The 14,355-nt window shown below is 34.8% G+C and overlaps 1 protein-coding gene across 1 annotated transcript in view; it reads right to left on the bottom strand.

Moving 5' to 3' along the window:
• The window catches only part of STRN (striatin), a gene marked incomplete at its 5' end in the record, with an annotated part of 55,696 nt that overhangs the window by 9,332 nt on the left and 32,009 nt on the right, over positions 1-14,355 (bottom strand). Inside the window, 6 exons of the mRNA XM_079550460.1 lie at positions 2,915-3,051; positions 4,578-4,721; positions 5,289-5,375; positions 7,543-7,653; positions 10,029-10,164; positions 11,944-12,079. Of these exons, the coding sequence (XP_079406586.1) occupies positions 2,915-3,051; positions 4,578-4,721; positions 5,289-5,375; positions 7,543-7,653; positions 10,029-10,164; positions 11,944-12,079 (751 nt within the window). The remainder of the gene's footprint in view (positions 1-2,914; positions 3,052-4,577; positions 4,722-5,288; positions 5,376-7,542; positions 7,654-10,028; positions 10,165-11,943; positions 12,080-14,355) is intronic.

The raw sequence follows: 14,355 nt of genomic DNA, 5'->3' as shown, positions 1-14,355 counted from the left end.
AATTTCACTAAACTGAAAGCTATGGATAATCTCAAACAATTAGGTGTCATCAACTTCCATAAAGAAATAATTATCATGAGACACTTTGAGAATCTACATTTTATTCTAGAATGTGAACAAAAAATAGGTTGCTTTGTTTTTATTTTTAATGTTATTTTTGGATTTATTACTATGCTTCATTGAGGAGGATCTACAGACTTTAAACAAGTAAGGAGGCATAGCAAAAAGTGGGTTCAGTCTCATTGTATTTCTTAGTAATTATGTACTGTCTGTTCACTGAGACTGCTCAGTTTCTTTGCCAGTCTACTGAGTTCAGCTGGCTCAGGGAGGGAACAGACAAATGCTGGAGCTGGTGCAAGGATGGGGCAGGACTGCAAAGTTAGCAGCACTGTCAGATTTTTTGGAGATTGGCAAGAAAGTCTCAGTAAAAAGGGTACAACATACACATAGTATCCACAGATAACTGTAGTAGAATTTATCTGCCTGAAGATAAGCATCTAATGCCTATTAAGGCAATGGAAGAAACTGAACCTGGCCTCCAGGTACCATACCAAATACACAGGTCCTGTGTCTAATCCATAAACGCTCCAGATTGCCTAACAAGACCACGCCAGTACTGACAATAGCATTCACAGTTTGTTTCTCATTCAGAGGTGTTCTTTCAAAAGAGTGCAATATGATATGCACTACAGCTGTTGGAGTGGATCCACAGGAGGGCCACAAAGATGATCAGAGAGCTGGAGCACCTCCCCTACAAGGACAGGCTGAGAGATACAGGGCTCATCAGCTTGGATAAGAGAAGACTCCAGAGGGGCCATATAGCGGCCTTCCAACACAGGAAAGGGCCCATTGGAAAGCTGAGGAGGGACTTTTGATAAGGTCACGTAGCAACAGGATGAGGGGAAATGGTTTTAAACAGGAAGAGGGTAGATTTGGACTAGATATTAGGAAGAATTCTTCATTGTGAGTGTGGTGAGACACTGGAACAGGTTGCCCAGGGAATTTGTGGATGTCCTCTCCCTGGTAGCATTCAAGACCAGGCTGGATGGAACTTCGAGGAACCCGGTCTACAGGGAAGTGTCTCTGCCTGTACTAGCAGGGAGGTTGGAACTAGATGATCTTAAACTTAAAGGTGCCTTCCAACCCAAATCACTCTGTGACTCTATAATTAGCTTATATATTGTGAAATAGACTGGGGACAGTTTCACTCAGGAGATCAGCAGCAGAGGTGGAGACAGATCCTAGTCCTGATGTGCTGTCTGTATGGCCACCCCATCATCTCTCCCTCTTCATTCACTCCCAAGAGCTCCAAGAAGGTCAGTTACTAACAGGACAGCTGGCCTCCTTGTCTCTCTTCCCACTAAAATACAACAGTGAGGTAGCCTGAGATTTAAAAAGCACAGTTGATAGGGAGGAGAGAGGAGGAGTCCACTCCATAATTACCACCTGACTTGGTTTTGCTTTTAATTGTTATGTCTGTGTCTAACTATACAATGCATACAACTTGAAAATGCCAGAAATAGCTGTGGTATGCAGATAGGATTACAAATATGTCTGATGCAGAAAGTTGAAAGCAAACAAGCAAGAACCAACTGCAAAGCCTAAAACCTCCAGTTTACTACACAATGTGTTATCAGTATATTAAATGTAGTAATTCTTTAGTTTAGATGCTCTTACATAGAACTCATTCTGTTATGAAGTTATGCAACAAAGAAATATTTTCTCATTTAAGTAATATATTAAAATAATCTACTACTAATTGAAAGCCATTCTTTAATTTACAGCCAGTCAAAGCAGTGTTTGAAAAACCTAAACAATAAAATGAAGTGGGGTAATACTGCTATGTTTTGAAAGAAAATAATCAAGTAAACACAACACTGAGAAAACAGTCTGAAAAGAGGAAACTGCAGCTCTTGAGAGAAAAATAGATTTAAAGACTGATTCACACAAAACTTTTAAACTTCACTGCCTGTGTAATATAGAAGTGACTCTATAAAACCTACTACATTTCTAGTAATTCTACTAAATCCTACCTCATTCTCAATTGGCATCTGACAGAAGATGTGAAGTGGTCCAAAATAAAAGCAGATTATATTATTTGTAAGCTATGCTTCCAAGGAAAATCAAAAGGGAAAACTAATCATTCATTTTGCTTCAATAAAGCAACAAGAGCAAAGAGCTTTGCAAACAATTTTTTTTTTTTTCAACTGTCAACACTGGAAAAGATAAGGGGTAAGGTAAGCATGACTATGAATTCCTGATATCTGGACCTCACATAGGATTTAACAAGTGAACAAACAGAAATAAATACACCCAGTCATGCATGATAGGATGCAATAGATAAAGAAATGCTAGATTCCATAAACAAAAGCTCTGAACTCAAGATGTAGAAACAAGTTATATGCACACTTGATCAATGAAGTCAACATTAAGCTTCCATGCATATCACATCTTCTGAATGTATAAAATCAGAATCTAATTAAGTTTAACTGGGAAAAAATGAAATTTGTACATCAATTTGCTATATTTTTGGAGAGAAAGTTAGGAAAGGTTAACAAAAAAATTGAGTCCAGATTAGGAGATGATGTGAGACACTGAATCTTATTTCATTGAAGCTCTGATGATTCCTGAAGAGTCGTGCTCAGAAACCTACATATCTCTACAGCATCGTTGCAAAAATGTGTGTAAACTTAATAATATTAAGTATATAATGCATGTAAAAAAAGGGCTTGCATGGCAAGAATGAAACCTGCTGCATACGAGACAGATATTTAAAAGGAAAATTTGTGACATCCTTTGGCAGCATAATTTTAACAGGAAAAGGTTTGCTGCAGAATCTACACACATATGACTTGCATATGCCTTCATGAAGTAGAGACAAGAAGACATTGAGTTCCCTTTAACAACCACTTACATCATAAGCCAGCGAATCTGCCTCATTGGCCACTGTGAGGCCAGCCAGCTCTCCAAGACCCAGCTCATTTTCAAGGGTTTCATCTGTTCCCATAATGAAAGATTTCCCTGAAGAAGGAGGGAATGTTAAAGCTTCCACTGCAAGAAAAAAAACAAACAAAAAAAAACAACAAACACAAAACAAACCCTGAAACACAAGCATATGCAATGCTGATTTATAAAAGTATATTTTCTACTTTCAAAATACTAAGTAGCTGAGTGCAAAAAAAAGTAAGAGGATCACTGTACGTACCAATAAATTGCATCCTCTGAACATAAACTTCAGAAAGACTATGCTACCATTCATCCTTATATAATGCAAAAGTAACACAGAATGAACAAACACTATGGTTTACAGTGAACAGTCTGAACCATTCAGGCTGCTTCCCACTTGTCTGAAGGCATTGGGTACAGACACTATTCAATTCCTCTCCAGACCATTCAGCATAACTAACCCAATCTTCCTGATCTTTCCATTCCACTCCATACTTCTATGAAGTATCCTGTTTGCGTTCTATGACCTTTGAAAGAAATAAAAGCCCTTCAGCTCTGCTGTTTGATTAAGTCTCTTAGGTATTACCTTTTAATTACAAGCACCTCTTCATCACCCTTAAGTCTAAACTTTTGTTGTCTTCATTCTCTCTACAGTGTTATACTCCACTCAGTACCCAATGCATACAGAATGTTAAATTTGGAAAGCTACTAGAATTTAAAAAAAAAAACAAGCATATGCCAAAAATATCAATAGGTCTTAGATTTACAAACAAATATGCAACTAGTAGCTTGCAACACCAAATTCAGCCTAATAACAGTCAACTGTCCTCTTTTGTTTTCATCACACCCTGAGTCTCTGAATTAAAAACACCATCCTGAAAGGAAATGAGAATAGAGTTTTACTAATATGGCTCTCAGTACATGTAAGGAAAGTTAGAAAGGAAACATTCAACAAAAAATTCTTACACTTCTCCAAGTGTTGCTAAGTTACCCTCTTCTTTCATAAAGAAAATCACAAAGCATGTAGGAAATAGAACTACTGAGATCTTCAGTAACTATGCCACACACCAGAGCTTTTTATGCATCTTAATTATAATTTGGACAACTTACATTTTCACACTCACTGTAAGACTGCAAAGCCAACACCAGGTCTTTCTCATTTTTCTAAATACATATTTGCCATCTAAATAAATAGCATGATATGATCTTTTACAAGTTTATATATCCTGATATATTAATGGTGTGTATTGCAGCAGTTCAAATGTTGATTCAAATACTTGATTTAGCAACTTACAGAAGCAATATTAATGAAGGAAATCACATGCGATGCTGCAAAGATGAATGGCTTTCCATACAAGCAAGTAACTTAAGGACCTCATGTTACAAGCCACCAAATGCCAAGTAAGTTTTTCCACCACGTTGAAAATATTCAACCAGAGTTTTACTTAGGTTGGTGTCTTTACCTTCCTAATAACTGGAGGGGAGGACTGCGTTACTGCATTTAGACAGAATTCATAATACTGAATCAGTATTTGTGAAGTGCTTGGAACATCTTGGAGGATACTCTTCAAGCAAAAGTAACTATAAACATCTACCCTTTACAAAAGTGTAGGCACGTTTTTAATATTTACCTTCATCTGTCCTGTTTATCTCATGTTCAATCAGCCTCGAGCTACTGGGTCTAGAAGAAGGTGCAACAGATGGCTGTAATGAAGGGAGATCATCAACATCTCTCAAGTTTGCAAGCATATCTTGCAGCTTTGACCTGTTGGGCCCTAACCAGAAAACAAACAAACAAAAGATAGTTTATGGATAATTTGTAACAGCGTTACTTATTATATCAGATACAGCATAGCAGCACATGCAACAAAGAATCCCACCTTGCATTAATATGTTATGACACACACAAGAAAAATGAGCACCTATTTGCAGTAATATCGAATTATTCAGCGTGAAATGAATTTATTGAAAAGAAAGTGGTAGAAGCAACCAAGAATTGTGAATGCACAACTTTCCCCACATTTATACATTCACACTGCCAACTGCATGGAATGATGAAGAATGCCTCCAACTGAATCACAGCAACAGTGATTATATTATTTACTTTTCGAAAACAATTGATAGCATTTGTGAATATTTCAGTATTTGTGCATCAGGTTCTTTGTGCAGCATATTCTTATCATAAGATGATCATTTTCAATTTGTTTGTGCAGTAGTGTAGGACTGTGGAACTATATCATCTAAAGGAATATAACTACATTAAAATATAAACACAACCGGATTCATTGGCCTACTTCCTGAAGCTGTATATGGTGAAGACCCATGCCCTTCTTGACACTTACCTGTGCTTTGCTCCATCATTTTCCCACATCCCTGTTTTGACTGTTTTATATAGGATTGAGGTTGAAACATATCTTCGGCAGTTTTTCCTGTTGTAAGTTTAATTAAGAATGGGAAAATGTCTTACCCATAGTCCATTATGTTTTTTTCCTAGACCAGTAACAATACAGCTATTTTCAAGCAGCTTTAACACAGAAGTGTACTTTAATATATTTATGCTCTTATTACTCCACAGGAGCGTTTACTACAGCCTTGCAAAATCATAGGTTTACTAATGTAATTGCAAACGCCACTTTGTCCACCCTAACCATAATGATAGTTAATTGACTAAATTGTGCTTAACTCATTAGTCACAAAGATATTATTTGATTGAGGTAACAGTAAGTAGGATTTTGCAAGATTGCTTTACTACAGTATTTGATCTACAATACAACAATATTATACTTGGTAGTAGTTCATCATCTAAACATGTTTTGTGATGAAGCTAAAGTTATAGTAACAAGATTTTTTTAGTTTTGTTTTGTTTCATAATTTAATGTCAAGATATTTAGTCCCTTCTTCTTCCCCACACTTCCTTCCGTGCATTCTTCACCACATGCAATGTAACAAATAGCTGAAAATGACTCGCTTCCCAACTTTTCTGCATTGATGCCTATCCACCTATGGCTTGCCCATGGTCTCCCAAGATCAAAGCAATTAAATCAATCCAAAAGATACTATAAATGTACTGAGTAGTTTTCTTTATGAAGGAACACTGGTTGACCAAGCACTGCCATACATCAGAAATTTTTTTCATAAACATACAGAACAATTTTCAGTAATATTTACATCTATATGTAGTTAAATTTCAGTTTTGCTACCAAAAAGAAATAGTATTCAATAGTTTTTAAGAAAATAACTTCAATTATTTCATGAAATCACTTATGCTAGCTTAACCCTACAACTATCCACCCTGACATAATAGAACACATCTGTGTATTTTAAAAATAACAGACAAGTTAAAAATACCAATTTTACTGAAAATCTTAACCACAAGGAAATTTTAAATCAATTTTATGAATCACAAGCACTTCGGTTGTTCAACTCAACTACTTACTGAGTTGCAAATTCCAGTAACTTAAATGATTCCAAAGATGACAAAAATATCTGAGAAATTTGAAGATTAACTTCAAAAAGTTTACTCTGTGTATTTGATTAAGATTGATCTATTTCAGCAACATAACTAACTGCAGAGCAATAAGTAGTTCATCACATCAATACAAAATCTAACACCAGTCAGCCTCTAACAGTGATATGAGGATCTGACACCTTTTGTATCGTTGTGCATATCTTCTTGGAAGTGAAAGTATCACTGGAATTAATAAGCATCTTCCCACAAAGAGAGAAACCACTCTCATTTCTTACTGCACTACATGCAGTGCTACTAATTTACATCATTTGCACATGAATTCTCAGTATGGTTAGATTTTTGAAATAAAGCTACAAATACAAAAAAAAAATATTTTAAACACTTCATTGAGTTCAAAATGTTTCAACTCTTAGTTCAGAAAAACATTGTTTTACAAAATGGATTTGTGTTTCAAGAAAGGAAGCCAAATAATTATAATACAGGGCTAGAAACTGTATTTCAGATACTGATCACAGTTTTTTGTTTGGATAAAAGTATCCAACGTTTTTAAAGATTAGTCCAACAAAAGGAAGTCAATAAATCCCATGATTTACAAATAAATGGATGGTTAGAATTGCTTCCTATTTCGAGCCCTGCAGAACAAATTATGATGACAGCATGACTTTCATGTCGTGAATGTTAAGTATAAACAGGGGTAGAAATTAACCCGTTTTTTCCTCTGTCATCTAACACGATACTCCAGACAGCTTCTATATGGCTGTTCAATTTGCATACTAGACTTCAATTCTCCCTGTGAAACTGGAATGTTTTCAGCTAAGAAAGGGTTATGAAATTTTCCATATTAAAGTGTGAAGTACTAAAACAATGCATTTTATAATTTACATTTCTGCAAGAATTTTTAATTAATCCAGCGCCTGTTTGGAAGAAACTATCTAATCCAACTACTTATCAGGTAACTTGATTGACTATCATTAATTTCAACCCCTGGGAACTGGTGAACAGGAAAGCAGTCAGGAGCAGCAAAGTAAGAGAGTAAGTAATTTTAGGAAAACATTGAGAGAGAGATAGAATTAAGGGTGTGAAAGATGTAGGATTTATGATTTTAAAGTGCAATGTTTTCCACTTACTCTTCACCCCCTTTTTCCCCTTGCGCTCCTTTTTGTATTGTTCCTTGAGTTTGGTTATTACTCCCTGGTCGACATTCCAGGCTTCAGGCATGAGACATTGGTCTTCCTTTTCTAAACAAAGTGAAACAAATGAAACATCCTTTTTCAGTCATGTCACCAAGTGATCTCCAACTGAAGGAGGTAACAGCTGGTATTGGTACTTGCCTTATTTCAAACAGACAGAAATAGTACCGAGCTCATGAAAGCTATGAAACTGCTACTCCCATTCCACTTCTATTTGCTCAGTTTTCTTTACAAGAAATTGAGATCTTAAAATTTCACATGTCTAATTTCCTTAACTAGATACACAGCTGTTCATAAAATGTAAGCAACATTTACTTTACAATACATCAGCTTTTCTTTCCCCCAAGGAAAGAACTATTATGCATGAAAAGAAGAGTTATGCTAAAGCTATGTCTGTCGTAACTTTACAACTCAGATTTTGTGTCACTGTGTTTCAAATATTCATTTCATTGTCTCTGTGGTATGTTGTCATTTACACAAAGCAGCAGCCCATCTAAATTTTTGTGGAACATAGCATACGCATCACCAAGCACTGAATAAAAAGCCATGAAGAACCTATGAAATTTCACCAGAAGGAGACAGCCTGAGTTATTAGTCTTAGAGAAAGCTACAGAAACATTTCAATATACCTAATGAATAAAATCCCACTTTTTTAAAAAAAGACCTCTTTCAAATTGCTTTTTCTAGGGAATTAGTTAGAAAAATTATTTCCTACAGACTGTCCCCAGATACTTCCTACATGTCTACAGGTTCTGTTCAACTTTACAAGCAGATCTTGAACTACTGTGCAAGTGGTATAACGTGCTTAATTTAAAAGTCAGCTGACTGCTCCTGAGAAGCTAAGGACACATTTTACAGATTACTGTAACTGACTGGCAATGTTTAGGATCAAAAATGAAGCAAGGACTTTATGTGTTGCTTCTATACACAGTATTGCTCAATACACAATATTGGTGCTTTATGCCATATTTTAACAGTTTCTTTTGCAAAATTAACACCAGTGATCCATAAAGGCAGTTCCTTGAAGAAGCTTATTCTTACATGCCATTATTATGAGACACACAGACTATCAAATAAAAATAACAGCCCTTCGGGTTTTTCAGTAACTCAAAGAAAATCCCCTAACATTTCTAGAAATTGAACTATTTCTGACGACAATTTATTTTTAATGTTAGACATTTGCTCATTTTTTTTTTACTCATCTGTCATCAATGAAAGTAAAAAGAAACTCAAGGTGTGAATCTGAGAACAAAAAAGCTCCTTTTGGCATACTAGCTTTTCAGTGACATAAGCAGTAGGTACACTTTTCAAGCATAAGCGGATAGACAGATCTTCAGCTTTGGAGAGAAGAAATATCAGAACAACTTCAAACAATTTATGATAAAAAAAGGGCAACATCTCTAAATTCGCTTGGTGATCAGAATGCTGACTTTTGTATCTAAAAACATTGAGAGGTACTCTCTCAGCAAAGAGGCTACCTACTATTGAGGTAATAATTTGTAATCACTGTATTTGTAATAATATAGAAATTTGGAGTCCAACTACAAGCTCGTAACTTCACTGAAATACTGTATCTCAGAATTCTTAGCTCATGTGAGAGCCACTGCTGCCATGGTCTGTTTCCATCAATGTTTCAGTACCATTATAAAGATTAATTATCTCCCATTCATCTTCCACAGCTCCAATCTGTCTCCATTAATGTGTAAAACTTTACAGAGAAGCTTAAGGAGGAAACAACCACTCATAAAAACATTCAGTCAGTTCTCTTCCTCCTTCTCTTCCCTGTGCAGTGCATTTATGTGGAATAATTATTGCAAGATAAAGTGGATCCTGCCATTTTTGGCTGCAGGACATGAACTTCAAGAATATAGAGAACGGTTTGTGAAATTTCACTTGGTGACTGGGGGGCTTGAACATACACACTTTTAATAACTTGTAACAGAAAATTTGAGAAACAGAATGAATCATTTTTTCCACATTGATAATATGTAATTGTATTTCAACTAGTTCAGTTCTTTGAAATGCATTACTTTCCGTGTCAAAGTTGGAGACAGCAAAGAATGTTTGAAATTGTAAAATACATCTGTATCAGAGTCCCTCATTAGAAAGGGGCACTGGAAAAATCACAGAGATTCCACTCATAGAACTGAAGTTCTATTTGCCCTGTTACTAAAAAAAGAACAGAGACACAATGACTGGAAGCAAAAACTTCCACAAACCCTCACATAAAAGCAGTATAAACAAAAATGAGAATATCATATCACAAGAATCTCAATCTGGCAATGAACATAACAATAACATACAAACATAACATACAAATATAAAAAAGGTCCTCCCATTATGACAGAGACCACTATCAACCAATCAGAACATACTCTTACTGCATTTTCTTTCTCCTGATACATTCCATTACATTTCCTTACCCCAGTCTGTTCCATCTCCTGAACTTCTCGATTCCCCATCACCTTCATCTGAGGTAACCAAAAAGTCAAATTCTTTCAAAGCTTCTTCTGTATCTCTGTCTTCACTACTGTCAGACAGCACTCTTTTCCTTACAATCTGAAATACGAGGAAGGAAAGAAAAAACTGAATTAAATAACATGATGTTTATATCTAGCAGTACTGTTTTCAACAAAATTGTAATAGAGTACAATACAAAATTGTAAGAGGATGTTTAAGAAGCAGGAAGAAAGTACTAATAAACCTTAAATTAACAGAAAGATTTCCTTCAAATTTCAAAGTAAAAATGAAAATCATCTGTACAATTACTTCCTGTAACCATCAATATTCAATCACTTGATAATGAATCTACATTGATGTATATGATTATCAGTCTTTTTAATACCAGAAAAGTACAAATCTTCTTTTGATAGAGATAAAAAAAAAAAAAAAAAAACCAACCTAAATACACACAGAACAAAAAACCCCAACACAATGCCATAGGAAGAACATAAGCAAAGCCAAATTGTCTCAACTATTCTGAAAATAACCTAACTCACCTCCGAAATCACTCTATTAATGGACCAAAAGCTTAGCCTAGAAAAATACCTAAGGAAAGTGCTAATTTGCTTAGGTTTGGCAAAAATCATTTCATCCTGATATGTCTTTAGACATTTCAGATATTTATACACAGTACTTCCATGCTTAAACTGCATTTTCCTAATCTAATTCTAAAGCAAATTTGGTAACGGGAAAAAAATATATACATGTTTTAACAAAAGACCTCACAATATGCTTCTTGTAATAAATTTACTTTTCCTTCAATACTCAAAATGAACTAGCTGCCTTAAAGTTATTTGATTAACTGGCAAATTAACAAATCTGAAATAAGTAGGGAAAAAAATATTTCTATAGAAAAAGAAAAATTACATTAATCATGTACTTTGACTTGGGACCTTGCTATAAGTCAATGTGAAGATACTTCAGTACCTAGGGCAACATCCCATAGTTCATGAGGATGAATGGCTGTTTTCTCTGAATACGATGAACCAATTTCACAGCCTAGAACAAGACTAAACACTAGACTTAACACTCCTGGCAGGTTTAGTGAACATAGTATATTATACATTATATTAGAGGTGTTTCAGACAGTAGTTCACAGGTCATCAATTACAAGATTCTCTTTAAAAATAACTTTATAACTGGTATTTTTAAGCAGTCATTCTTACAATTGATCATAAAAATGATCCATTTTATTCACTGTAAGTTATGTCTTCTTAAATTTTTGGATGCATAATTCAATGAATAAATATTCATTCCAAAAATAAGAGGATAAAATTGAGTATTATTTGTGTGTGTGTATTTAATGACATTTGACCAAATGATGTTGCAAAGTATACACCACGAGGCAGGGAATCAGGCTTTGACTGAATACACAAACCAGTTTATTAACCACATTTTGAAATTTTTCCAGTTATACTTTTTCTTTCTTCAATAACTCACTTAAATCAAAAGTGGTAATTCAGTTCTGCACCCTACAAGCAGAAAATTCTACACGTCACTTTAAATATAAAATGCACTGAAAAAAGTTAAAAAATAGTAATAATTTTAAAAAGATATCTGGTACTTTAAAAACTGCATCGAACATATATCTAAAGTACTAGCTGGCATGAAATAGCAGTTCAAAATATGTCACTGCAAACTTCCAGCAAGACAGATAGCGAAGTTTAACTTGAATGCATGAACTCCTCCTGTGCACACATGCTTGGACAGACCATCATAAAGATGCATTAATGATTTGCACGTGTACATACACAGTCATATACTTTGCATATAGGCATCTCATTAATCTCACTTTTTCTGTTCTTCGTAACTTTTTCAATTATTTTTTCCACTCACTGTTGCGGTATCAATGATTGTTTTCTCTCTTCCTTCAATATCCTCCTCATCTTCTTCATCACTGAAGTCTGCAGCTGCATTTTCAAGGAACTTGAAGGTCTCTAGCAGAGAGGCAGAGTCAGTCAATTCTGGCTTCCTAAACAACAACAACAACCACTATGAGTCAAAAGAAACCATTACAACATCACTTTTCCATTTACCGGTCTGTTCTATTTTATGGTGTTTAACAACACATGAAATTAAAATAAGCCTACAGGGAAAAATGCACTATTTACAGAAAAAAACATTTGTGGCTTAAAAACCTAAATGTTATCCATAAATTCATCTTATTACAACCATTATTCTTTATCCAGCTGCAATTACCAGGCACTTCACAGTTTGTTTGGGTTTTTTTTGTTGCTTTTTTCATTTTTAATTTTAGAAGCATTTTTAAGCACTCTCCAGCTGTTACACACCCCAAAGCTTTATCAATACTGATATATCAACACAGAAAGCTGTAGGAACCAAGGTATAAGTTACAGCTCCACTAAGCAGGTTGTCACATGCACCCCAGGGTACAGGAAAACTTTGCTGGTGCTCATTGATGTTCTCCATCTTGTGGGAAACAAACTCTAGATCTATCATCCATTAACTTTTGTGCTAAATTTGCCTTATAAAATGATATAAGTGACTCTTCTGTAGATGTTAACACTAAACAAAAGAGGAAAGAATCAAAACTGGGTGAAATCATGACTGCCAACACTGGCACAAACTCAAGGAGTGTCTCCAGAACAGGAGCTAAAAGAGTTGTCATATTAACAGCTGAAGATGAAGAATTCAAAAAATAGAACTGTAACCATTAAATGAAATTCTAATAAATGCAAAATTAAAGCAATTCCAAAATTATTAAGGGGTATAATGTTTTCTACGCAGAAGATGAACTTCTTTTTCAGAGATTAAGTGGTGAAAAAATATATTCAGTGTGAACTGTAGTAAAACCCTTTAAAGTACTTCTATGACTTTAAAATTACAAAGGAGACAAACTTTGCTGTTGTTTTCTTACCTTTAACCAGCAGTTGATGTTGCATAGTTCATCACTACATGTACGTCATCTTGATTTTCACAACCACTGAAACCATAGAAGTCTCTCCCTCTCATTTAAGAATTATAGTTCTAAACTGTCTTGTACAGTCATCCCTTCTGACAATAAGTGCCTTACTAACGCTGTATTTTGCTTCTGCTATAACCCATTTAAAAAGGTTCAATCAACTAACAGTGCTATACAGTAAGGCCTTGTAAACTCCCTGTAGTGTAAACACCTGATTATCTGTCCATCAGAGTTTCTTCATAACACTTTGCCAAGGCTTACTACAGGAAACATTCAAGGTCAAAAGCTCCGATGTGTAATATGGCGTGATAAACAAAACAATTCCTCCTCTATGCTGTCTCCACTCAATTATTTCTAGGCATACATGATAATCATTAGCAGAAGTGGCTTCTGTATAGCTCCAGTATGTCTGCATCTTCATCAGACAATTTGTCATCCTATTCTTTTACCCATCTGCATTGACTGAAAATACCTGTAACAATTTCACTTGCCACTATAAATTCCACTTACACAGAGCACAATATACAGTGATGTACTGCTGTGCAAGTTCATGGTCACTGGTTTTACCGACTTTATTAATTCTTCTTTCCCTTATCTTAGATGAGAACTGTCTCAAACATGCTTCCAATTTGTCTTGCTTCTTGTAGTATTTTGTCCCTGACAAACCTGAAAGCACTATGTAATGCTGTTCCTTTTCCTCAAGTAATCACTGCACGAGCAGACCATAATGATTAATCTGTATCATCTATAATACCTAATTTGCAGCAATAATACAGTTTCAAAGAAATCCTATGGGACTGTTATTTTACTGTTTCCAATGCACAAACGTAATGTGCTTCACTTTAAAAAGTTCTTGTTTTTTTAGGCATTTATGAGTCCTAGTTAACTTTTAGCGGACAAAAATGTCTAACTCTGATTGTTATTTCTTTCTGGTTTGTTTGTTTTTTTGTTTTGTTTTCCTGTGTATAAGGTGATGTGAAAATCTACTATGTAAAAACATAGCGATTGCTGATATTGAGTAATAACTGCAGATATACCAGAGTACTGTATGAACTAACACCAATTGTAGAAGAGAAAATTTTAAATGAGAGAAATTGTTTTTATGAGTCAAACATCCTTTGTAGTAATTCAAACATAAATTAGTTTCTGTACTCATTTAATCTTACAGTGAAGTTGACAGTGACCACCAAAAGAGATTTTATCTTTTTGTTAAGTAACTGGTCAGAATTCAACTATCATATCAATTTTTACATAGCTAAGTAGTCAGAATATACACTAAACTGCGTATTGCCATTTACAAATAGAAAAAAAAAAAAAAAGGCACC

The sequence above is a fragment of the Tetrao urogallus genome (assembly GCF_951394365.1).
Source record: "Tetrao urogallus genome assembly, chromosome: 2".
NCBI lineage: Eukaryota > Metazoa > Chordata > Aves > Galliformes > Phasianidae > Tetrao > Tetrao urogallus.
This window is presented reverse-complemented; position numbering and strand designations above follow the sequence as displayed.